At 33.6% G+C, this 27,849-nt stretch overlaps 1 protein-coding gene across 1 annotated transcript; it reads right to left on the bottom strand.

The window, feature by feature from the left end:
• Positions 1–675: 675 nt before the first annotated feature.
• On the bottom strand, positions 676–26,314 carry Hikeshi (heat shock protein nuclear import factor hikeshi). Its single transcript, XM_010633730.3, has 5 exons — positions 26,100–26,314; positions 21,997–22,234; positions 6,485–6,636; positions 1,411–1,529; positions 676–771 (listed from the first exon to the last, which is right to left on the bottom strand). The coding sequence occupies exons 1-5, from the start codon at positions 26,127–26,129 to the stop codon at positions 717–719; spliced, it is 594 nt and encodes a 197-aa protein (XP_010632032.1). The 5' UTR covers positions 26,130–26,314; the 3' UTR covers positions 676–716.
• Positions 26,315–27,849: the final 1,535 nt, after the last annotated feature.

Raw genomic sequence — 27,849 nt, 5'->3', positions numbered from 1 at the left:
GCTGTGCAGCCACTGTCAAGTCACAGTTCAACAATGATCATTCATTAACCAAAGGATGTGAACGATAATCACTAACCATTGAAAACTTGATGCACCATCAATACCCAGCAAATAGCAATACACATCTGAATTGGTCATCACTCCAGAAGATAATGGTCTAGCCTTCAATGGTGCTGAAAAAATACCAGGGGAAAACTGAAATCTTGAATAAAATATACAAAATATAAGTCTACCAAACTTTCACAATGCAAGAAAGTACTAGTAATCATAGCAGTTTTATTAAACAAAAGTGCATTTTTTTTGCTATCTAAAAATGTGTAATTGATATTTTTCAAAATTTCTCCAATTTTGAGACATTGATTTAACATTAACTACTCTAGCAAACTACCATGAAAATAAGTGAAAAATTATACATGCAATTGCTTAGTCTTCAGTATTATTATGAACAGGCTTTATTTTTAAGTAAAAAAATGAATGATGGCTGAAACAAAATGTTTGTCTTTTGAGCAGTATTTTAAGCTTGTGATGGAAAAGTCATTAGTAATAGGTATATTTTAATTTTTCAATATTTAAAAAATTTTAATAAAGGTTTCAATAAGTCACTAAACTATTTTTACACTTAGGCTTCATGATCCATTTGACTTGTTTTTAAACGGATTCATTCATCTTTAAAACATGACAAATCTCAAAATCCATTAAAAATTATTTTATTCAAATTATGTCTTCCAAAAGAGAGGGTTTTGTGCTAGTCGTCTTTGAAAGTTTTCATACCTAGAAAAAAAAAGATCATGTATTTATATGAAAATTTAAATACGATCTTTCATAATCTATAAAATGACTTATCTCACAAACAATTTTACATGACAGTTTTCAAAAACTAAGATAAAAAACCTAATCTAGAAATTTAATTACTTATAAAGAGATTGCAAGCACAGTTGTTTAAGAAACATTTTCCTTTTAGAGAGCTCACATGGTATAATTTTAGTAATTATTTATCTTCTAAAAATTTGAATGCTAGAAAGGACCTAAAAAAATAAAATGGAATTCTCTCATTTCATGGATGAGCAAATGAAAGTAATTTGCTTGTCATAGAGCTACTTTTTGATAAAGCTCAAAACTAAGATATTCCAGGGCTATATGTGCTACTCCAAGGTAGCACTTCTCAACAAAAACATCCTTAACATCCCCAACCATATGTTTTCAAAGTGAAGAAAATACCTATAAAAGAAAAACAAGAAGAAGCTGGGGAAACAGATGTATTAGTCATTTGGATTCAGAGTGCAGTAAAAACTTCCGCAGGCCCTATACACATTTTACTTTTGATCAAAACTTAGAAGAGATATATTTGCAAACAAAAAATATATACAATTACTAAAAACCTTAATATTTGAGATAGAAAATGCCTCATACCACTTCAGAACCACATTTGCTGGAATGAACATTTCAGAAGGACTTGGTGTCATCTGGGCCTGAGAGACAGCAAATGATGAAGCAAAATTGTAGAAGTTGTCCAACATCTTTTGTGTGAACTGAAAAGTTTAAAAATTGACAGATTAATGGGTTATATTAAATATTCCATTTAGACTAAAATAATCCCAGCTCTCAGGAGGCTGAAGAAGGAAGACTGATGTGAATTCGAGGCCAGCTTAGACTACATAGTGTGTTCAAGTCCAGACTGAACTACATAATGAGACCCCGCCTTAAAAACAAAAACAAAAAAACAGTAAACATCTCTAAAAATTCCTTTTCTTGGCATAGAGCTTAAGGATGGAGAGAAGAAGTGAGGAGAGGTGAAGGAAGGGGAAGGAAAGGAAGAGGAGAAGAGGGGAGGGGAAAAGAAGGAGCCAATTCTCCCTAAATTAAACCTCTATAAATTCAATGGTACTTCCAACAAAATTTCAATAAGGTTTTTCACAGAACTTTACAAGGTAATACAATTTCATGGAACTCAACAAGCTGAATAAATTAAGAATACTAGGCCTATGTTGATGAGTAGGAGGAAGAACTTGGCCTACTAGATATTAAGTCTTATTGGCAAATAAACTAAGATGAAGGAAGAGAGCCCAGAATAAAACCTAAGAATATATGACAATATGAAATAGAACAAAGGAGTTATTACTTGGGGAGGAAAAAATAGAGGTAACTATTCAAATAATGGGCTTTGGGACCCCTAGTTTTCCATGAGGGAAAAAAGTGAACTTAAATCCCTTCCATACCATACACAAACATAATAAAGTAAAGCCTAAGACTTAAAACACACACACACACACACACACACACACACACTTCACACATAGGAAGGGTAAAGACCCTCACAAATCATAAAGGAAATAAATTCATCAACATAAAAATGTTTCTGAATGAAAAAGATACCATGAGTAATATGAAAAAGATAAGGAACATGCTAGGAAAAACTGCAATTTATATACAAAATATAATTATTTAGAATACACAAAGCCCTCATTCCAGGCAGGTGGTGCTATGCATGGACTGAAGTAAATCCCCAGCCCAAAGGCCTTGTTCCAAAAAGCTAAAATTAAAAAAAACTACCAAAATACAATTAAAAATATACTCCTAAGTGAAATAAATAAATCACACATGTGTAAATACCGAATCGTTTCCCTGGTGTGAATAATCTGCAATAATACAGAAGATCCTAATAAGATTACTGACATTTAGAAATGTGAAGAAAGGAGCTAAAGGTGTAGGGAAGGTGGGATGGGTAGGGATGTGTAAATGGAGGGGAGGGGAGGAGAGGGTGAAGGGAGGGCAGGGGTAAGGGGAAAAAATGAGAATCAAGACCTGTCATGTAGAGGTACAAGATCCCAACAATGAATGTAATTGTACTGTATCCCTAAAATGTACCAATAAACTCAATTAAAGCTGAAAAAAAAATACACAAAATATGTTAAATTCCTATAAAAGAAAACAAATACAGCCCAAAATGTGAAAGATGTTCCATTATCACTAGTAATGAAAAATACAAATTAAACATGAAATTCAAATTTTCAACAAGGGGAAAAAATGAGAACCAAGATCTGTCATATAAAGGTACAAGATCCCAATAATGAATGTAACTGTACCGAATACCTAAACTCAATTAAAAAAAATAACAAATTTTCACCTAACAGTTTGGAGAAATTTTAAGATTTGATAAATATTAGTGAGAATATATGAACATCAATCAACATTTTAAAAAACTGGCACATTCATACAATGGTATACTGTATAACAATTATAACAAATTATAACTATTCCATGACTCAACAGAGAAAATCTTAAAAATAATGTTGAGTTACCACAGCAAGTTGTATGATATAGTACTATTTATATTTGTTTTTTAAATGTTAAAGAATATAAGAAATGATCAAAATATATTGCAAATTAAATTTTTAAAAATGTATTACAGTAAAAGAAAGAGACATTGCCATCAATTCTTCTCAAAATATTTCCCTTCAAATATACCCCATCACTTTTGCCACTTTCTGAAGTCCTCTTTCATGAATGTCTTTACAAGGTGTGATAAAAAATATGCCACTTTCAAATGCAATCTAATTTACAAAGCCAGGATCATAAAAACATAATGATATGTCCTCATCCTCCTTATTCACATGTGACTTCTGATTATCCCCCACGTCAAAATGACTACAAAAGGTAAACTATTTTTTAATTGATTTAGGACATCAACGCTGCCATGCAACACAAATGAAAACACAAAAGAGGACTTCAGAACTGCTTCAGAAAGTGGCAATATTGATAGGATAAATATATTTGAAGAGAAAGGGTGGCATTTCGAGGAGGGTAACAGCATTTTTACTGCAGCAAATTTTTAAAATGTTAAGCACTTATCGTGTTTTTCAGTCATATCTCATACATTAAAAAGAAAAAATATTTTTTAAAACAGGAAAAATTAAGGAAGCAGAAAACAAAGGATTCAATGCAGAAGAGAAAGGAATTTTTGTAGTCATTACAGAAAGAAAGTAACACCCTGAATACAACCACCCTACAACCCAGAAAATAATCAGTCCACAAGGGAACAACAGAACAGAGTTCCTAGTGGGATAATTCTAGGACAAATGTGAAACTGATCTGTTTAAATATACTGAGAAAGAATTTATACTCAGCAGAATTTGAGCACAAATCAGGATCTGAAACACAAAGACTATACAAAAGAAAAATATGAGGCACTTACTTATGAGAACAAATGAAAAGTTATACAAGAAAAAAAATGTAATTATTGGACTACACATGGCTAAATTCTGAATATTATTTACCTAGTAATAATATTACAAATTTTAATCTTCTTTTGAATCTTAATTTTTTTGGTACTGGGGATCAAACTCAGGCCCTCGCACTTGTGAAGCAGGCACCAGAACCACTGAGCTAAGTCCCCAGCCCTTGAATCTTACTGAAATTCCATACTGGCAAAGCGGAGAAGAGAAAGTGTGTGAGTGTGTGTGTGTGTGTGTGTGTGTGTGTGTGTGTGTGGTATACCATGCATATGTGTGCATATAGTAGCAAGGCAGAGGTAAAAATCACCATGTTTCATATTGGTAAGGCAACAGAAAACATCTATAACAAAAGTTAATAAATAACAGATTTTTAAGCAAGTTTTATCTGATTCAAGAAAATAATAAACACTAGAAATAGATTAAAAAAAAAAAAAAGGATGTGGCAGATAGTGATTACTCCCTATGGAGCAAAACAGAAGTAGATAGGTGTAATTAACCTATTTGTCTTTGTAAACCAAGTACATATACTACTCTGATAAAAATTTAAATGAAATAAAAGTAACTAAGTAGTTACATTAGAAACACGTTTACACTTAAACACATATAGCATTACACAAGTACTGAAATATGAATTGGAAAGGTATATATAGATGCAGAAGAATAGCTACTTAAGACATAAAAAAGAGGAAGAGAAACAAACAGCAGTGGGATGTACCTTTAATTTTTTGTTTCTTTTTAAAAAAATTAGTAGCAGGGTCTTGGGATAGAGTACATGCTTAGCATGCCCCACAAAACCATGGGTTCAATTCCCAACATGCACACACAAAAAAATTTAGGCAGAAGGTTCTTGGAAGTCTTAGCATGTACTGGCCACAAAGAGAATTTATGACAGGTGTTACTTATTTCATCTACCCCTTTTATCTATTTGTTCTTAGAAAATGTTTGGCACTGAGTAGGTATGTAATAAATACTTGTGAAATAGATGTTACTCTCTATGTATTTAAAAGATTTTATTTAAAATGTTTATTAAAATACATATGCTATGAATGAAGCTCAAAATTTAATTAATAAACATATAACAGTAAAGTCTTCTCAAGTTTCTCCAGGGATAATTTACCATTTAGGGGGTATATTTCCCAGACACTTTTAAAATACTAAATGGAATACTAAAAGTCTTGTTTCACAGCTTGCTTTTTTAGTTTATTTTTTAAATTATTTTTAAATAATTTAAGTAAGTAAGCTAAGTAAGTAGGCACTTTACTATGGAGTTACATTCTCAGACCCTGAAAATAATATTTTTGAGACCCAGACTTGGTCATTTTTAATTTGCTCTATTTTCAAGAGATCAAATGACCAATCTGACTTTATATTCATGACAACATACAAACATGCCTGTGGTGCTGTGCAACACACCCATCCATAAGTGTTCCCTAGTCCATTCACTGTCTTATTCTTAGAACATCTATTTAATATCTTCCTTTTATTGTAAATTTCCAATATCTGCTTTCCTCACAATCTTAGCTGGTGACCTTACATTTAACTGAAGAAAGAGAAGGAATCAGAAGAGAGCCTACACAAGTTGTCACCACTTCTAACGATCTTCTATAACCTTCTCATATATGCAGTACATCATCCTAGCTAAGGTGACACCTCTACATGTGCTCCTGTCTTCTACTCAAGGATATTACTTTAAGGGTTTGGGGTGTAGCTCAGTGGCAAAGTGTTTGCCTAGCATTTACCAGGCTTAGAGTTTGACGATCCCCACCACTAGGGGAAAAAAAAGATACTGCTTCAGTAATGCTCCACTCTCCAACATCTTCGAATTTTTCCCTCTCAATATTATGCTAAGTGAAACAAACCACAGAAAGACAAATGTGGTACTGTATAATCACATTTAAATGTGGGACTTAAAAAGATGAACTGGTAAGAGCAGAGTAGAATGGTGATAGCTGTCAAGGGCTGAGGGTTGGAGGGGAAGAATACAGGGAGATATTAATCAAAGAGCAGAAAATGTATGTACAACATAAAGATTATACTTACAAATAATATATTGTATATTTGATATTTGCTAAGAGATTAGATCTTAAATGTTCTCACACACAAAAAAAGTATGCAAGGTGATGGATATGCTAACTAGCTTTATCTAATCATTTTACAATGTAAACATGCATCAAAATATCACCTGTTTATATAACTATACCTTAATAAAGCAAGGGAAAAACAATAAATGAATGAAATGTGTATCATATTACCTGAGTAAATGAGTCAACTGAGGATACAGCAGCACTGCCTACAGGAGTTTGCTGAGCTAGACTGTCCAATAATTCCACTGAAATTCCAATCTGAGCAACAGAAGGAGTTCGGACAATATTCATGGCTCCAAAAGGGTGCTGGCTTCCTTCCCCTAAAAGAAATTAACTTGTGCTACATATTTCAAATTTAACTGATATTCATAAAAATTGCTCCATAAATATGTAAAGAACCTGTACTTTACACACACTAAATTTTCTTATATGCATGTTTGTCTCCTTTCAGATGAATGCAATTGGCTAGTTTTTACATATTAATGCAGACTAAGACTTAGTTTCCCACCAAAGAAAACTTGTTACTTTTTACTAAAAATTACTAAGTTAAAAACAATTAACAAGAGAAAAAAATGAGAATTAAAGACAATGCTGAGGAAAGTTGAATGAAACTATTTTAGAAAGTCTTACTATTCTGATTATTCCATCATAGAAAGATCTTTAGATTGTCACAACCACAAATAAACATGGTTATTAACTAAATAACATGGATCACCCAATACTTGATGTTATCAAATAGACAATAAATTTGTATTCATGAGAAATGTTTAATAGCTTTTCCCTTTGTTCAAAACTGTACCACTGAGTATACACTTGACCTACCATCTTAAGCACCAACTACTCCCTCTTCATGATGTTGAAATATGTCCTTAATTAGACTTGACAAGTTTTAACATTTCTTATAGGGCAGATCTGCTAACAATGATCAGTTTTTGTTCATATGGGTCTGTCTACATTTCTCCTACATTTCTGAAAAATAGTTTTGCTGGATATAGAAAATTCTCTGACAACTTTTTTTTTTCTTCTGGACTTCACAGTCTCTAATGAAAAATCAGCTATAAGGATCCTTGAATGTGATGAATTACTTCCACTGATGCTTTCAAGATTCTACTTTTAAGATGTATTATGAAACTTCTTGGTGTGAAGTTTATCTTAGAGTTTGCTGAACTTCTTAAATGTGTAGTTTTTCATCAAATTCAGGATGTTTCTAGGCATTATTTTTTCAAATAGTGTCTCAGCCTTTTGGGGCTATTTTTTTAAAATGCCACCAACTGGGTAGCATATGGGTTGTTTATTCTTCACAGTGCTGGAAGCAAACAAGTCATTAACAAATCTGGTGTGTGAAGAGAGCCAGCTTTTTGACACAGACAGTGCCTTCTTATTGTGTCCTCCTATGGTAGAAGGGTAAGAACTCTCATCACTCTTTCAAGGGTGATGAGAGTTCTATCTTCATGACCTAGTCACCAAAGGCCCCATCTCGTAATATCTTGGACTTTCTATTCCCTTCTCTCTCTTCCATTACAATGCATATGCTGATGAGTATACTGATATACTGATGATGTTTCTCGGTTCTCTAAAAGCTTGTTGTGGGGGGATAAAAAAATTAAAAAATAAAAGCTTGTTCATATTTTCCCCCTGCTCTTCAAATTGAGCATTAAAATTAACTTTCAAGTTCATTCTTTCTGCCTACTCAAATCTTCCATTTACTGAAACTATCTAGATATTTCTTATCAAGTTATTACACTTCTCAGCTCCAGAATCTGTTTAGTTCCTTTTTATAATTTTTATATTGATACTCTACCTGATGACACATCTATCTTGGTTTCCTTAGCTCTCTGAGCATAAGCAGTCTTTTTTTAAATCTAACGTTTGTGCTTCCTTGAGAAAGTTCTACTAATTTCTTGTGTAACAGCTTTACTTTCTTGTTCCTTATAATTTTCAGTAGAACTGTGGGCATTTTGAATATTGTAATGCGGCAAATCTAGAAATCAGATATTTCTGCTTCTCAGGGTATGCTATAGCTGTTTAATGACTTTTCTAAATTGTGTAAAATCTATTTTCTTTGTCACACATAGCCACTGAAGTCTCTGTGCTGTTAGTTTAGTGGTTAGATAGTAACTTTCTAGAAACCAAAAACTTCTCCCAGACTTTGCAGATGGGTTCTGCATATTGAAACATATTTTCATTACTCAGCCAGGCAGCAAAAAACTCTGTTCTAGCCTTCGCTTCCTCCTGCAAACCTAAAGGCCAGCCAGAGGAGTGAGCTTTGGACCTTCTTAAGTCTATGCTGAGTGTGTACACAGCTCTGGCCATGCATGATTCCCAGGAATGCCAGAGAACTTCAAAGCCCTTATTCCCCAAAGATTCTCATTTCGACTGGGTTAGTCTATTGTTTATTGTTTATTCCAGCCATTGTCCTTTGCCTCAAGCAGAAATATTTAGTATTTATGTTTATAATTTCTTTTTCCTCTATATTGGGGATTGAACTTCTTAGGGTCTTACATAAGCTAGGCAAACATTCTGCTGTTTCGCATCCTCTTTTATTTCTTATTTTGAGACAGGGTCTCACTATGTTGCTCAAGTTGGCTTGGAGCTTGAATCATCTTGTCTCAGTTTTCTAGAGAAGCTCAGCTTACAGGATGTACCATCACAGGTGCTTGTAAATATGTTTTGACAAACACCCACCTGTAGTCATTTTAACACTAGAAAAGTTCCTAGGTGGGTGAGATAAAGACAAAACTTTTGAGCCTATCTTCCAGGACACATGACATAGGCCAAAACAAGTTAATTACAATTCTTTGTAAGTGAAATTCATCGTGCCCCCTGTACCAATACCAAAAATACAGTCTGTTAAGTTTAAAGCTACCAATCATTTGAGGAACAAGCAATACTAGGGTTAAGTTAAAAGGTCACAAAGGTAACTGTTCTTAATATGTGCTCCTCTGGCTGCTGTAAGTTTTTGGTTAGTTGGTAGAGTTCTGCAAAAAAGCTGATTCTCACAGTTTTTGCCCATTATTTTGTAGGTTTTATAGAAGAATGGATTTGGAGTACTTATCCCACTTTATTTTTAATTGAGAATCATGTAAAGTTCAAAAATGCTGCTGTTTGTCTACCTAACAGGTTCCAATTATCCAATTAATTAAACAAGTTCAATAATCTTCTGCTGCCTTCATTTTAACCACATAGGAAGTTAGCAGCCCAAGCAGGAAGGCTTGTCATCTCTGAAATGCAACTTTTAACACGCAAGTAAAACTAAGACTCACTGTGTAAGGAAACATTCTGACTTTTTCATCCATGTTAAAGCTCTCTGGTACTACAACAACTTAAAGGGGTGGGGAAGACACAAAAGTATTCGACAATCTTTAATACACATTTTCAGAGATACCCACTAGACAATCTTATTCTCAAACTGACTTGACACAGTTAACACGCTCCAACAGCCATTGTTTACAAACCTTGAAATAAAATACTAGGAAGAAATATGAGAAAATAATACACATATTTACAGTTGGTATTTATTTTGTATCTGAATTCATTTCATGACCTAAACGTGATCAGTTACATTGTACATCATTGTCAAAAAATTTAAAAAGCATCAGCAGAGCAAGAAAAATATCTAGTACAATCTTTAAAAACAAAATGTATATTAGATCAAATTCTCAACAACATTCTAATAGTAAATGCAGCTGCTACTTTTTTAGACTATTTTTCAAAGTATCCTTCCTCCATGTACATGCAAAGCATAATTCAAAGAAATCCTACAAGAAAAAGATGTTGAAAAAACTTACTAAAATTTTAGTATTTAAAATGCAGCAAACTCATATTTAATTCTACATGTTCCCTATTTTTAAATTACATATACAGCTGAAATACATTATGCTCTTTAAATACAACTGTTCAACCATTAAGGATGAACATAGAACATATCCATCTTATAAACCTTTTAAGTGAGATTTTTTAATAGGTTCTAGCTTATGGTTACATCTTGTTCTTTTGGCATCTGTACTATCAAAATGCAATACTTGGAAATTTGAAATTTTGAAACCTTTAGTGGCTTGTAATTTGTTGAACTAAAAATGTTCATACTGTGTGACCATAATTTGCAAAAACATTTTATACTGACATTCAACCCCAGTGATTTTTTTTCAGTTCTACACCTACCTTCTTTCAGTCACATTTGTATGCACATCCACTTTTAGCATCTGTCCATTTACAAACCATATACACTCAAATCTGAAGCACAAATATGAGATAAATACCAGCACCCATCCTTTTACCACCTATTGAAGATGCTGTTACAAAATACTGTCATAATTCTTTCTTCCTAAATGACTAAGTCAAATACCACATTTTCATTTGGTCCTTAGAAATACACTGTTCAATTATCAATTATTTAGTTGGGAAAATTCAGATGAGGTAATCACCTGAAGATTTATAACCTGAGACTTTCCTTCTATGAGCAATTTTACCACCTTTCAGTACTGAATATCTTTCTGTATTTGTTTTCTGATTTGTCTAATAATTTCCTGTCAATTTTTTCTTTGCCATTACAAACATGAAAAAATGTAAATTCTATATACTGTTTAAAAGCTAAAAGCCGACCACAAAGATGTCCCCTTTTATATTTCAAGAAAGATGGAATACTCTGAACAGTGCAATGCAGAAGTTATGTTAATGCAATGACAAATACAGGTCTACAGGCCAAATGTGGCCCACAACCAATTTTTGTATAAACTGGGAGCTAAGAATGATTTTTAAGTTTTTAAAGAGGTTTTTTATAGTCGATATTGTTTACAAGTAGAGACTGAACCCAAGGTCTGAGCTATATTTCCAGCCTCTTTTATTTTAAGACAGGGTCTTACAATGTGGCTAAGTTGCCTATACTGGCTCTAAAAGTTGTGATCCTCCTGCCTCAGTCTCCCACTGTGCTGGGAGTACAGATGTGCTTTCTACAGCTCAGTGAGAAAGCCCTGGATTCTCACACCAAACCACACCACACACACACACACACACACACACACACACACGTTGTTTAAAGAATAAGATGCCATACAGACCATTTGAAGCCTGCAAAACCTTAAAAATACCTACTATCTGACCATTCATAAAAAATGTCTGTTAACGTCTGCCCCAGGAAATCCCATCACTCTTCCATTTTTCTTACTATTTCAGCCCTATTTCTTTTAGCATAGCTTAGAATAACTGATGAGTAATAATGAAATAATTTCCTGGTTGAAATAAAATGTTTTAAGAAACAAGAAAATATTACTAACATCCTTATATCCATCTGAGATTTTAAAAATGATTCAGTGGACACATGGTAATTGAAAAGTAAGATGAGGATTTTTATTAAAAATATACAAATAAATGTTCTCTCTCTTCTTTGGAAGACCTCTAAAAAAGAAGAAAACTCATGAAATATCAATCCTTCTAATAAGTGCTCAAAGAGATACTAAAAAGCTAACAGCCCACTGGTTAAAATATTGTATACATAGATAGCAGGAAAGGGAGGAGGACTAAGGAAAAGAGTCATACCAAAGGAAAGTGATTCACTATGCAATAGAATCTGAGATCACTTATGCTATAAAGCTACATTAAAACATCTTAAAAGAATCATATCACAGTGATATATGCACACCTATGTTTACAGCAGCACAGTTTGTAATAGCTAAAACTTGGAAACAGCCCATTTGCCCATCAGTTGGAAACTCGATAAAGATGTGGTTTTTCTATAAAATGGAATACTACTCTGCCATAAAGAATGAGAAATTAGATTCGTTCATAGGAAAATGGATACATATTGAGGATATACTCCTAAGTGAAATAAATAAGTCAACATGTGTAAATACCAAATAGTTTCTCTGGTGTGAAAAACTATAATAGTATGTAAGACCCTAATGAGGTAATTGACAATGTGAAATAGGAAGAAAAGGGTTAAAGGTGTAGGGAAAGTGGGAAGGGTAGGGGAAAAGTAATAAGGGAAAAGAAAAAATATGAGAAAATAGAAATAAAGTGTTTGTAAATGGGGAGGGGAGGAGGGGGTGAAGGGAGGGCAGGGACAAGGGGAAAAAATGAGAACCAAGACCTGTCATGTAAAGGTACAAGATCCCAAAAATGAATATAACTGTACTGTATACCTAAAATGTACCATTAAACTCAATGAGGATCATTGCATAACAGCCTCTGGCACTGAATATAAAAATTTAGAAATCAAATATACATTTCAAAAACTTCTACCTTATTTTTAGTGGTGTAATATACTGAAGTAAGTATATTAAATCAGGTAAAAATGGTAGCATATCTAACATGCTACATATTTGAATTTGGATGTCTGAAATGTATTTAAAGAAATATCTAAAGTTCATCACTGCATTAGAGCATCCCTATTCTAATGATTAGACTCTCATGGGAGCAGTTAAGTCACTTATTTGTTCTGATTTAGTTTACCTATTGGGGCGATTTCTAATATCCCATTTAACATTAACATTCTATGATGTAATAAAGTAACCAATCATTTATTGAACACCAACTATGTGCCAGGTACATCATGAATTTTGTATACATTCTCTGTAATGCTTATAACATCTCCATTTTACTGAATTCTCCCAAAGGTTAAACATCTTGGTCTAAGAAACACAAGCCAGGCACAGTGGCACACATCTGTAGTACGAGCTATTCAGAAGGCTAAGGCAGAAAGATTCCTTGACCTAGGAATCCACCTGGACAACACAGTAAGACCACATCTCCAGGTAGGGAGACAAATCCAGTAATGAGTATCACTAAGATTCAAAGCACTTCTATGAAGCTCCAAAGTTGAAGCTCATTTCAGTTCATTATTCTACCTGTTAATATCAAACTCTATGGTATGAACTCCTGATTTTTATTCCTTACTTCATAATAAAGTCATTAAGAAATCAAATAAGAAATATTAGAAATAAGGGATTCCCACTCTAGCTCACTAATTGTATGTCACATGAATAGATACACAGTAGCATCTTGAGCTTTTGATGTCCTTTCTAATCCTTTTAACAAACTCAATCCTATTTTAAAATGAAACTAAAATTCATTTTAATGTTTCTTTCTGGCAAGTGAGCTGGAAAAATGAACAGAACATAAAATGCCATATGAAGAAGCTAAAAACAATGACATTAAAAATATGACAGCAAACCCAAAAAAGAAAAGAGAACAATTATAAAGAGGAAATTCAAATAATAATTTATGAAAATTCCTAATCTTCAAAAAATTATTCTTCAGTGCTAAACTTTTTCCATGGATGTGTATAATGTCACTGTTATAAAAGACAAAGCTAAGCAACTGTGCCAGATTAAAGACTGAAGTGCAACAACTAATTCAATGCATGACCCTGACTGGATTCTACATTAGGGGCAGAGGGTGGGGATACAGCTAGCAAATTTTAATTCAGACTGTACAACAGATAAGAGAATCCTATGCACATTCCCAGTGAGGTAGACTTTGTGGAGATGGAAAGGGATTGGACAGAGGCAGGAGGGAGAAGAGAGGAAGGGGAAGTAAAAAGGATCAAGGTGCAATATATATGCACCAGTACCCCACAATGAATACAATGAATGCATTTATTATGTATTGCAAACATACAAATAAAACTCTTTTTAAAAAAGAGAATTTTATTCACATCAAATTTGGTGAATCTGTTTATTACGGGGTTTTTTTTTTTTTTTTTTTTTTTTTTTTTTTTTTTTTTTTTTTTTTTTTTTTTTTTTTTTTTTTTTTTTTTTTTTTTGGAGGCAAGGTTTCACTATGTAGCCCAAGGCTGACCTTGAACTCAAGGCAATCCTCTTGCCTCAGCCTCCCAAGTGTGGGGATCACAATTGTGCACCTCCACACCTGGCCGAGAATATGGCCAATGTAGAAAATACCTGCTGACCTATTTAGAAATAAAAAGAAATTATCCCTACAACATACAAATTTTCAGAAGAATAAAACACATGTATCTCCATAGAATATTAAATAAAATATAGCAAAAGTTGGTTAATGTGAAAAAGGACTGTTATGAATTCTTCGTACTATCCTTACAATTCAACTGTAATTAAAATTTTTTTCAAAATAAAGTCAAGTCCCTAGTAGAAAAAAATTAAATTTTCAGAACTGATATTTTAAAAATTTAATTCCAAATGAATAGTATCTCACAATATAGCCTTGACTAAAATAAAGTGAAATTCAACTATAAGGTGCCTAATTTACTTTGAAGTCCTGAAACATAAAATGTTAGCCTTTTCTTAGAGCAAGAAAATTCTTCAAAACTCTACTTCAGTAGTTCTTTGTATAAACATATATCCCCTTTATGCCAAAGGTGACTTGGGCAACTATTTCTTATCCTTCTATTAAGTATAATCACATGTTAAAGCGCTACAAATAAAATAAAAAATAATTATAAAGCTCTATGTGCTTTTACATTTTTATCTGACCTACTGTCCTACTCCCTCATCTGCTCTTCCAATCTCCACCTCTTTTATTTCCCACAGAAATTATATGGTTTACATATAATTCTCCACTGTAGATGTCACTGGAATTCTCCGACTGAGGCACTGAGCCATTTCCTGCTTGCCTCTTGAAACACTTTACAAACATTTAACCTACAGAAAAAAGGAGTTTTAAGTTAAACTTTGTATGTATGAAAGAGTATATGCGTGTGCTTTAAACAAATTCTTCAACTATTATACAAAATATCTGTAAATATTTACCTTTGACAAAAATGTTTGAACAGTGTATCAAATATTTTGTAAATATCTATCTCTACCAAGGAAACATATAAAAAATGCATAATTATACCTAAGTATTTTTCAGTTACTTATTTTTGGTAAAAGAACCTATTTTCCTCTTATAAACTCAAAATGTTAAACCATAATGTCGAGGGTATTATACTCATATCCCTGATACATCAAGAACCAAAACTTAAAGCTGATTGGATTTCATTATTCATAGTGGTTTCAGGTTTTAACAGATGTAGAAGTTTTTATAATTAGAAAACAGTATCCAGTGCACTCTCTGAATGCTGAAAGCAATGTCAAGTTTTCTTAAGATTCTTAAAATTTAATACTACTAAGACTAAGGTACTACTCGGAGAACTCTGGTAAGACATTTTAAGAAAAAAAAACTTCAAGCTAGAACTGGACAGTGCTAATATAGAAACAGAAATACTTAGGTATGTGTGGAAAATAGATTTCCAATTCTAATTAAGGGAAATTTTATGTTAATGAAATGGTCATACAACAGAAAAGCAGACTTTAGCTAGACTTCACTGAGAAAATGAAAGATGAAGTCCATTGAGAAAATTCTTAGGACAACCTGGACATGATTACAAAACACTTCTCTGTATCAAATTAAGTCAAAATAAAAGTGAGTAAATAATCATTCTGCCTCCACTGTTCAATTCTGAAGGATGTGGAAATTCCAAATTTTGGAGAAAATATGAAGCACTTTTGGTTTTACATTATCTGATTCTTTTGCAAGGCTATCAAAAGCATCAATTCTAAACTTTGGTACAGAACTGATGAGACTGGAGACAATTATCTTTAACTCCAAATAAATTACCAAAGTGTGGTACTTGTCCTAAAATTTTTGTCATTATATTCAGAATTTCACGAAGAGTACTAATAAGCAGGAAAAACTGAAGATAAGAACCTATAAAAATCAACAAATTCAATTTCATAACTGTCAAATACAGATGTTTATTTCTCTAATATTTAACTTGGAGAATACTATACAAAGTTAATAATATAAGCCCTGGAGGGACCATTAAAAACTTCAGAGGAATATAGTTAAAAAAAGAAGATACACAAAATTTAAAAATACTCAAAAGAATGTCAAGAGAGGAATAAAAGAAAATAAAAGACAAAAATATAAACAGAAGGGCCATAGATGTAGCTCAGCAGCGCCATGCCTGCCTACCAAGCACAAGGTCCTGAGATCAATGCCTGGTATGAAAAAAATGTAAACAGAGCCAAACAAATAAACTAAAGCAGTAATGTACCAAACACCCCACTTAAAAGATAGAGGTCATAAGAAAAGATTCAATCACAGTTGTCTGAAGTAGCTTCAGTCAGTCTCTCTACGTTTAAATTTTTAAAATACAATTTCTGGGCCGGGGATTTAGCTCAGTGGTTCCACCACCTGCCTTGCAAGCGCAAGGACCCGAGCTCGACACCCCCCACCTCCCCACCCCGTACCAAACAAAACAAAACAGTATTTCCTACTACAAAAATCAGGTCTAATATTTTACATATAAACGAGGAATTCTAATACTTTAAAAATACAAAAAGTGCTTTTCACAACTTATTAATAAAAAAGCCCAAAACATTTAAAAAATATTGTCTAAATATTTTAAGCTGCTTTAACTAATAATGCATTGTGCTTTATCATCACAGATACTGCCTTGCTTTGACAAATTGTTCTCATGAATAAAACAATCAATAGCCACATTATTATGTAAATTTGAGAAACTACCTTTTAAAAAGCAGGGGAATAACTTGTCTTATTATCTTCATGGAAAAAAACAATTTTCTGATACTAGATCATGTATTATTCTGAGATCGGGTTTTAGATTGCTTTATCTAAATGACAAAAAGAAAATAATTCACTGTAATATCATTTCTAAAATTTCAGTTACAGTAATTGGATTGGCTCATTTTTAATTGCTGAATCTTCTCCAAGTTGGATGAAATAACACAATAAGGAAATGTCTAAGTTCATATGATCCTAGAGTGTCTCCCCAACCTCAGGTGTCACAAGACAAAAGAGAAGGAAGTCAAAGGTACCATATAAAGGACAAAAAATAAGCACTTTTCACTGTTCTCAAAGCATCTCCTTCAGGGAAGGCAGGGCTGATCATGAAAGAAAAAGGGATGTTGTGAGCCCTGTTCCAAGCTCAAAATGCTGGCAAATTTGTGATAAAGATAAGGAACAGTATGGACATTTAAACTGATAATTAAATTGGTATGTCTCAAAAAACCACCAATGTGTCCTGGCTGTGACCAAGTTTCCAATATTCCTTCCTCTTAATCACTGCCTACGAGTGTGGGTACAAAATAAATCTTTCTATCCAATCTATCATTTTCCAAGAAGGGTTTTATTTTTTAAAAATTATAAAACAATCTTTTTCATTTATTTCTTTCCTTTTAAAATCAATACATAAGTAGTCATGTATGTTTATATTTTACTTTAAAACAGAGCAGCCTAAGAGCTCCCATGTGAATTTCAAGTGAACATGCTAAGTGATGGACACAGGAAAATGTGTTCATGACCTTCTTTTAAACAAACTATGCTAGAATCTTTGGATAGCCATTTGCCAAGTCAGACACCTTAACACTACATACAAAATTTAATTCAAATTGGATCCCAGATATAAATGTAAAATCTACAACTATAAAACTTCTAGATAAAAATTCTTATAACCTGGAGCTAGCAAAGATTTCTTAGTCACAACAGCAAGACACACTCCAGAAAACAAAGCAGAAATTTATACTTAATCAAAATTAGAGACTTTTAGAATAAAAAGTACCATATGAAGAAAAGACCAACTAAAGACTAGAGAAAAAAATATTTTAAATCACATATATAATAAAGAACTTATATAAAACATATATATGGAAGTCTCAAAATTCAAAATTAAGAAAATAACCCATTTTTTAAAAAAGGTAAAAGAACTGAACAAACACCAAGGAAGGGACAGAGAAAGCAAAAAGGCACATGAAAAATAATCAATATCATTAATCAAGATAATGATAAGATACCACTACACTAAAATAGCAAAAACTGATCACACATCAAGTGTTAACAAGAATGTAGACACACTGAAACTTTTATACACTGCTGGTTACAATGTAAAACAGGACAATTATGCTGGAAAACAGTTTGGTAGTTTCTTAAAAAGTAAAATATGCAAGGGCCATATGATCTAACCATTCCACTCCTTCATATTTATCCAAGAGAAATGAAAGCATATGTCCATACAAAGAACTGCACACAAATGTTCACAGCAGCTTTATTTTTGTAAGCCAAAATCTAGAAATAATCCAAATGTTCTTTAACAGGTGAATAAACAAATTGCAGTATAAACAATGGAATACTAACTAGCAATAAGAAGGAATGAACTACTAATATACACAACATGACTGAAATAATTATGCTGAAGAAGTTAGGCAAAAGTATATGCTACATGATGCTGGGCATTTGGTGCATGCCTGTAATCCCAGCACCTGAGAGGCTGAGGCAGGAGGATTGCTGTGAATTCAAGTCTAGCCTGGGCTACACAGTGAGTTCAAAACTGGTCCAACCTACATAGGGAGACCCTAACTCAAAAACCCAAAAGGAAAAAAAAAGTATATACTACATGATTTAATTTATATAAAATTCTAAAAAATGCCAACTATTTTACAATGACAGATAATAAATAGGTCAGTAGTGCCAATGGTGGGGTAAACAGGTAAGAAAGATTACAAAGGAGAACCAGTAAACTTTAAGGGGCAATGTAGATGTTCACTATCTTGGTTGTGGTGACAGTTCCACAGGTGTTAAGAAACAGCAAAAGTTACCAAACTGTATACTTTAAATATGTGCAATTTACTGTATGTCAATTATATTTCAAAAAAACAATTAAAACTTGTTAATAACATTGTAAACTTTTTTGGAGGATTTAAAAAGAAACGTGAAATATAATTACATGCTTAAAAAGCAAACTGAAAAATTAAAATTGAGTCTTAAGAATTCCAATGGTATATCATTGCTTGAAATACATCAGATATAAATCAAACACACACACATCCATGAATTCATAATTCTTTTTTTAAATAACCTCAGTTTAATTACCTTGAATGTTAGAGAATCTTATGTCACAGAAAATCAAGTCGTTTTGAACACTCATGTATCTAAAAAGAACTGAACATTAAATCTGATTTTTCCTATAATTCCTTCCTGAAACTGAAGTAAATATATAGTAGCATAACATGTTTCTCTTTACAATGAATTAACAAAATTACAAAACTAGAATATCATCTAGCCAGGTGTGGTGGCAAATGCCTGTAATCCCAGCACTTGGGAGGCTGAAGCAGGTGGAATGCTTCAAGCTTAAGACCAGCCTTGGGTACATAGAGTTCAAGGCCAGATTGAAGTGAGACCCTGTCTCAAAATAAAAAAACAAAAAACAACCTACTGAATTACTAATAAATTCATGCACTGCATATACATGGCTAATATCACAAAAAAGAGAGCTAACCATGTACATTTCTGATGAAAGAAAACATGATCTATAAATCTATTATAATTCTGACAAAACATTTTTAAAAATCAACTCAAACCAAATGTGACCAAACCTCTAACCTCTAAATCCAACTAATTTACTGGAAAAAAGAGAAGAGACTATATTACACTTTTGATTTTTATCAGATATTTGAGAGATCAAACAACTAAAACATAAGGATTCTACATGGGTGTTAAAACTATATAAACAAAACTTTTAAGACCACTGGAAATATGGATACTGATCAGAGAGATTCAAATCGATATTAAAGATTTACTGTTTGGTTTTACATATGATAATAGTATATTTTTTTAAAAGATACTCATATACTATTAGTTTACGTGTTTTGATTCAGGAAGTGGCTTCCAAGTAATATGAAAATAAAGAAGTGAATGTGAATCTCAGTGAAATAACATCTATAAGTTGGTCATTTTTGAAGCTGGGTGATGAGTGTAATATTCCATTTGGTCTGATATATGGTTGAATTTTGTATAGTGAAAAGTTTTTTTTTTTTTTGTACTGGGGATCAAACTTGGGTCCTTGCAAGGCAGGTGGCGGAACCACTGAGCTAAATCCCCAGCTATAGTGAAAAGTTTTTAAAACGAAGGTATCAGTTTAATTTACTTCATAATTATTTTCTGTACATACATATAACAATTTTAATTACTGATCTGAATTTATTGATAGTATATCAATTCATAATTTCAATTTATTCTTGATTCAAATTTGTTTAATAAGTTTTCAAGTGTTTCTGTTATGGTACATAAACTTTTTATCATACTATCAAATGGGTCTGTACCCTAAATATGTGAAAAATTATTCACTGAAATTCCATGAAACAGTATATATATATATATATATATCATTTCATGATTCATCTGTATTTATGTTATATAGTGGACCCTTGACTTACAAACTCAAGGTATTCAAAAGAGCTGGTTGTTACTCAAGTTGGTCAGTTGAAGGCTCAGGTTCCTCTACACAACCTTCAAAGTCCCTCTCCAGTATCAGGCAGGTCTCAGTGTTTTTAGAGAGACAGTGGCCCAGAATTTCTCAATTAAGAAAAGGATGCTGCAACGTTCTTTTCAGAACTCTTTAAAGGTTAAATCTGTATCTGAGACCATCTGGAAACACAAGTGGCCAGCATTCGAGTCATAACTAAAGATTTTGTTCATAAGTTAAAACTGAAATTCTGTTTGTAACACAAGTTGTTCATACATCAGGCCAGTCATAACTCAAAGAGTCCACTGTACTCTGCCTTGTGCCATTCTGAGCACACCACGCTTTCAAACTTTTGTTTTATTGTCCTATTATCCACACCTTTAAAAAATGCTCAATAGGTCTCTCATAAGCCTGGCAAAGCACTCCCTGTCTCCACAAGGGCCTCAGTATCCCAACCTCTGGGAAACTTTCCCCAACTCACCTATGAGGAAATTGCTCATCTTTCCATTATCCCTCAGCCATTTGTACAAACACCTACTATTACTTTTTACTCTTCTAATTACTAGTCTACAGAAGTATCTTTGTAAGAATGAGTTATTTCAGGCAAGAATTTAATCAGTATCTTTAAATTCCCACAGTAGATATCTACATAAACATGTCATTTACATACTGCCTAAACAGTCTTTTCTTTAACTCCACAGACTCCACCTATATTTTAAGAGTTTTCATATATGTCTGCATGCAGATTTAAGGGAACCAGACATTCAATAGTAATTGACACCTAATCTAATTCCATTCTCATGTTTCTTCACAAAATATCCTAAGTATCCTAAATATCCCTGAAATGTCAACAGAACCAAAGAAAGAAGAACTGGAGAAATCAAACTGAGCTAAAAATCTTCCTTTTTTTTTTTTCTTCAAGCATGCATGAAAAGTATTGTAGATTGAATCCAAAGCTTTCACACTGTGCCCTTTTTATTTAAAACAGGGTCCTGCTAAATTAACCAGACTAGGCTAAAATTTGTGATCTTCCTGCCTCGGCCTCCAGAGTAGCTAGGATGACAGGCATATACCACATTGCTTAGCTCAAAAATCTTAATGGAAGAAAAGATTCACTCCAATTCAACTTCCTTTACAAGTTCACCTTTTGTATTTATTCATTTAAAACACAGATGTGCATATCAGAGCCTCCTTTTATTATTTATTAAAACAACAACTAATTCAGAAAAATCCAGAGAACAATCCAAAGAGAACTGAGTGGTTATCTTCAGGTTTTAGGGGAAGAAGGAAGGAATGAAGAAGCCAAAGAAGACTTTCACTATTTTTCAAATGTTTCTGTATCATCTACTTTTCAAAAAATGTTATGCATTATTTTAGCAACCAGAAAACTATAATGGTTTAAAAGCCATATGTCTTTCATATTATTTAAGAAAAAGTTTAATTATTCAACAATTATTATTCTTACCAGATTTAAGACCCGAAATTTTGAAGATGGCACTTGGTTTCCCATTTGTGACAAATCCTAGGAGTTGCCATACTGGCATTCCATTTGAATCTGGATAGGAAAAGTAGACAGATCCTCCCATTCCTTCAGGAAATGGGATTGTTCCCAGCATAAAAACCACAACATGGTTGATATTTTCATAATCAGGCAAGTCAAAAACAAATTTATCCTCTGCCACTTGCTGTGCAGCTATTTGAACCTAGAAAATAAGAAACTGGTCTTAGTTCAACAGTTTGAAGTTTCTATAGACATATTGCTATAATCTGTCACCACTGAAGGCAATTATGTTCTCCATACCAAATATGTGTTAAACTGATACTCATTTATGAAACTATTAAGTATTCCAGAAAGTGTTAACTTTTTTGTTTATTTAGCAGTACTGGGGCCTCACACATGCGACTGTGCCATATCACTAAGCTCTATCTCCATCCCCCAAAGTGTTTTTTTAATAATCAAAAAATACATACTTAGCCTTAAAATGATCATTTAATAAATGTTATCTTTAAAAAATGTAACTTCTTTCAGAAGTACTATGAAAGAATTCTTCTTAAACTAGTAACTATACTTTGGAATACTGAAAAAATGAAAGGTTGCTCAAATCACACTACTACACTTTTTTTTTTTTTTTTGGTGCCAGTGTTTGAACTCCGGACCTGGGCTTGTGAGGCAGGCGGCAGCACCACTGAGCTAAATCCATGGCTGCACACTACCACACTTTTATCCTCCAGTTTGACAATATAGAAGTCCAGATAGGTAAGCAAACCAGAAGCCAGTCTTCAATTATAAAGATTCCATATTTGCAAATTCAGCTACTAAAATGTGTGACCCAAAAGCAATGCTTGCTGCACTTCTGCAGTCATTCATACATACTGTCATGGAAAGAACACCAAAGTTTCAACTGACTCACACATTCCAAGCTAAGATGGAAGCAAGATATGCTATGCCTTCTTGGTTTAGCCCAAATTCTGTAAACAATGTCCTTTCACAGCCTATTTAGTGCCATGCTTCATCTGCATTTCGTACTTTTTGCTGGTGATTTTGTTTTTAAAATGTCCTAGATTTACATGCTGACAAGTGTTTTTAATTGCAAGATGACTTGAAATATCTCATAGAGAAAATGCATGCTAAGTATTATTCGGTTTTAAGTTGTAATACTGCGGGCCCATGAATGGAATATGAATTAACAATGCATATTAAATGTCTTTAAATAAACAGAAACACATATTAGTTATCACAGGCTGATCAAAAATGCTGTGACTATAGCTGCAGATGTAGCTCTGTGAAAGAACATTTCACTAGCATGCTCCAAGTCCTCAGTTCAATCCTCAGTGCTGCAAAAAATGTAACAAAAGCTCTGACTAGAGGCCCTTAAGGTGGTAACCCTGTATGCTGCAATTCTGGTTTTCGAAAGATTTTTGAGACTATAACCACTGGAATGAATAAAGACTATATCTGTATATAAAATATACAAATTCTATGTCAAATTTGATACCTGGGAAATTATATACAACTTTCCTAAATTCATTTCATAATCTAATTTTGTTCTAGAACTCAACATTTTTAAATTGAGACCTTACCTCACAGTATGAATAACCTACTTTCACAGAAAATATTTCTATTTTAGAAAAATATTAATGCTATGTCACAGCATTAGCAAAATATTAATTCTGAGAGTGCTCAGGTAGGTACAACATCAAAAATCTACCTTACATGTTTGGATTTTGCTTTTGACTTAACAACTGATACTCACCAAAATATCAAACCTGAATTACTACTAGTATTTTAAAGACTAAATGGTCAGTTCTTATTACCTAAATGCAACTTATTTTCCTTTTCCAGTATTTGCTGGTTGTTACTGAAATACTTGTTTTCCCTTTACAATATTAAATCTACTGATTAAGAAAACATCATCAATAAATTATAAAGTAATATCAACTTCCCTAAATTAAATCCTAATATGCCAATGCTGAGTGATGATCTGATTCCTTCTTCTCAAGTTTTATGACTCAATTTAAAGTCTTCTACTTCAAATATAAAAAATTAAACAAGAAAAACAACAAAAAAACTGTATCAGTATTAAATTCAATTTCTACCAGGTTTTAGCATACCTTTAACCACAAAAAGTATGAAAATTCATGGTATTTATGAATCTTGAAACACTCATCAGGCAAAACAAATACTTATCTGTCTACTCAGTACAAGACTCCAGTGAGTAAATAAATCTGTGTTGACAAGCTCATTCTTTTGTGTGTATGCCTATGCAGTACTGGGAATTGAACTCAGGGACTTCAACATATTCCCAGTGTTGTTTTGTCTTGTTTTTCCTAAGACAGGATCTTGGGTACTTCTGTAACTAAATTGTTGGAGCAGGGCTCCAACTTGTGATCCTCCTGCCTCAGCCTGACACTAATCCTTAAGAAAAAAAAACAAAAAAACCCACTCTTTAACAAAAAATTTCAAAAAATAAAAATACATTCAAAACTTCAGATAAATGTATTTTTCTGGTTAATTATAATAAATTTTGAGATGTCATTAGGTTTATTTGTCCTTCATTTTGATTCATGTTGTTCATTTTAATTTATGTGTTCTAATACTACAGAATTAAAGAACCATCCGCCCCTAAAAAAACTTGAAGAAACCTCTACAGAAATTTTCACCTTAGAGATTAGGTGTTGGGTAAAGAGTTAAATGCTATAACCAAATTCTCTTCCAAATTGACTGACCCGGTACATGGATTCCATATAGCTTTTTATTCTTCAAAAACACACAATGTCATTCATTACTGACACTCAAATTTATTCATTTTCCCAATCCACAACAGGAGCAAACTAGTCAAGGCAGCTCATACTTGTAATCCCAGCTACTGGCGCACCTGAGACCAGCCTGGGCAATTTAGCAAGATCCTGTCTCAAAATTTTACAAAGGACTGGGAATGTAGAACAGTGGTAGAGGGTTGCCAGAATGAGCGACGCAATCCCTAGCACATACAAAAAACAAAAAAGCAAGGGGCAATGCAAAATTATCTCACCGGGATTACCAACTAGCACTATCTCCTGTTTAGTCATTCAAGAGACAGTAAACTTTTTGAAGCTAGTAATTTTTGTGGTTTCTTAAAATTGGGCACTGAATATAAAACATTATTTAAAAAGGATGAAAAACAATGCAACAAAATGGATGCGATATTTAACAAAGTAGGGAGTAAAAAGAAAAAACCCCAAGGGAAAGGGCAGAGATTTGAAAATGGATACCTACGTTTCTATGAAAGCAAACAAGATTTGCCCTCCATTATTCCTTAAAAATTCCTGCTACTGATCATATTAAATTCTAATAATCTGGCGAGGCAGTTTAGCCTTTTGACCAACAAGGAAGCAACACTGGCTCGCAACCTTTTCCAGTCATCTCAAATGGCTCACACCTAAATTTCAGCGTTTTTAGTAATTGCATTCCCCACTCCCCTTTGGTACAGGGGATCGAACTCTGGACCTTGCGCTTGTGAGGCAGGCGGCGGAACCACTGAGCTAAATCCCTGGCCCAATTTCAGCGTTTTTATCCGCCAACTTCCAATTACATTAAGCATATTTTTACCAGCATCCTTACAAAGGTGCCTAAGCGGCTTCATCTTTGACAGTTTGCTATAAACTAGATTAAAATCTCAGCTTTACTTCTAACTCACGGCGTGAGCTAAAGCGAGCATTTAGTCTGGTTTATCCTGAGTTAAAATTTATCAGTGAAATGAGAACGATCACCTCAAGACTAATGTGAGCTAAGTCTGAAGTGCCAAATAACAAGCTGCACAGAAGGCCGAAATAACAAGTAATTGGAAAAAGCGTGCACTGCACTCAGCCCAGTGCTTGACACATTATGCACCCTCCACAGATGGCAGATAATATTGCTATTACTATTTATCTGGACGGAGTTACAAGAGCTTCCCAGCGTCCCACTCCCCATCTCATACAAGCAGCCAAACAGACACCAATACGTTTCCTAGAGTCTCTAGCATCGGCGCACCAACCCTTTTCCTCAGTATCCTGACCCCTTCTGATACCACCCGGCCCCATCCTCACCAGCCTCCCCGCCACCAAGCAGCCAAACATGGCGGAGGCGGCTCCACTCAGTCGGCAGGGACCTGAAACCAGCGACTAGGAATACTGTGGTTGCTACCCTACTGGAGCCCAAGAACCTTCCGGAATTTTTAAGTGGGAATCGGCTCGTCCACTACAAGGCAACAAGGTAAGCAGCGGAAGCGCCTTCTGACCCACGACCTCTGACCCTTTCTTCCTAAGAGGTGTACTTCCGGGGCTTACACGCACACTTTTTCCCCCTTATGGAAGAAAGGAGATCCGGCGCCAGATCTCTTGTAGAAGACTACAAGTACCATAAAGCTCTGAGCTAGCTTCCGTGAAGGGGAGCCAGGAGACTTTGCATGCTGGGATTGGTAGTCCCTTTCCTTCCTCCAACAACCCAGAGCCAGAATTGAGGAGTATCGCGCCCTAAGGAAACGTTTGTGATGTCTGTGACGTTTTAGAGTAAAAGTACGCCCTTACAAATATCAATTCACCATGGTATGTATTGTTTTGTAGGTAGAGAAATTTAATTTCAGAGGAAAATTGTCCCAAATCTTTACGCGAAATTAAATACTGGATCCTGAAATGAAGTCATGATCCAATTTCATGATTCTGTTAAACAGTATCTGAGTACTTTCAACAAGTTGTGTTGCATTTGTACAAATTTATTGTATATCCTTCCAACTTCATTACTTTTCCCACAGACTATACAACTGTAGTCAAGGTATGTGACTTTTTCAGTGGCCCATGTAATTGTGAGGATTAAACTGTATACATATCACTTAGAATATTGTGGCCTTAGTAGTTTCTTGCAAAATATCTGCCCGCCTCCATGTATTTCATAGGAAGTGACATCAAGTACTAATTACCACCGATACAGTTCTCATTCTCTTTCAAGTTTCAATTTCCTTTCCTTTTATATAGAATGGAGGAGGGTCTTTGCCTAGCTTGAAATATTTAAATGAGTTTAGGCAGCCTGCCATAAGCAACGTTTTCCTAGCCCCTACTTATATAATCAGTTTGAAAAGTTCCTGTGGCTCCAGAAGATCTGACCCGCTGTACTTTTTCAAAGAGTCTTTTGAGATAGCTAAAGCAAAAATGAAGGAAAAGTTATACCACTGTCTTCCAACTCTGTACCTAAGAAGACGCAGAACATTAGGCTAACATTTCCTTATCACATTTCCTGACCTTAAAATTGAATAAACAGCATTTACGTCCTAAGGTTATTATGAAGGTTCTTATATTTTCAAGTACTACAAGGTGGCCAGAATACAGCTGCATAAATAAAATGATAGTATTTAGCATTACTGCCATTCCTAATTTCCCCCCTCTATACCCACTTTGTGCCTTATGTGTATTTGATTCTAGGAGCAATTTACAATGTACTTTTTGACTTTTATGTGTTTATGCAGCTTGTTTTAGCTGTCTGTAATATGCACTTGGTAATTTCTTACATATTCCCCCACTTTTCTTCAGGAAAGTGACCTTTCCTGACCCCACTTTCCATGACTCACCTGTTAGTTATATAACTTCTATACAGTAGTTTTATTTCATAGACTGAAAACTGGTTAACTTAGAAATTTTTAAATATAAAACTATAGTTGTTTATTAATTGTCCTAGGCTGTTAGGTAGGGTTTCAGCTTTTTCTCCATTTTACTGGTAAACTGTCTCAGTGATAATAATTTTCCTGCTGGCTAAGGGTTAAAACTAATTATTTTCAGGAAAAAAAACCCAAACAAACAAATAAAA

This window comes from Fukomys damarensis, unplaced genomic scaffold (assembly GCF_012274545.1).
Source record: "Fukomys damarensis isolate Sample0158 unplaced genomic scaffold, DMR_v1.0_HiC HiC_scaffold_16, whole genome shotgun sequence".
NCBI classification, from domain to species: domain Eukaryota; kingdom Metazoa; phylum Chordata; class Mammalia; order Rodentia; family Bathyergidae; genus Fukomys; species Fukomys damarensis.
This window is presented reverse-complemented; position numbering and strand designations above follow the sequence as displayed.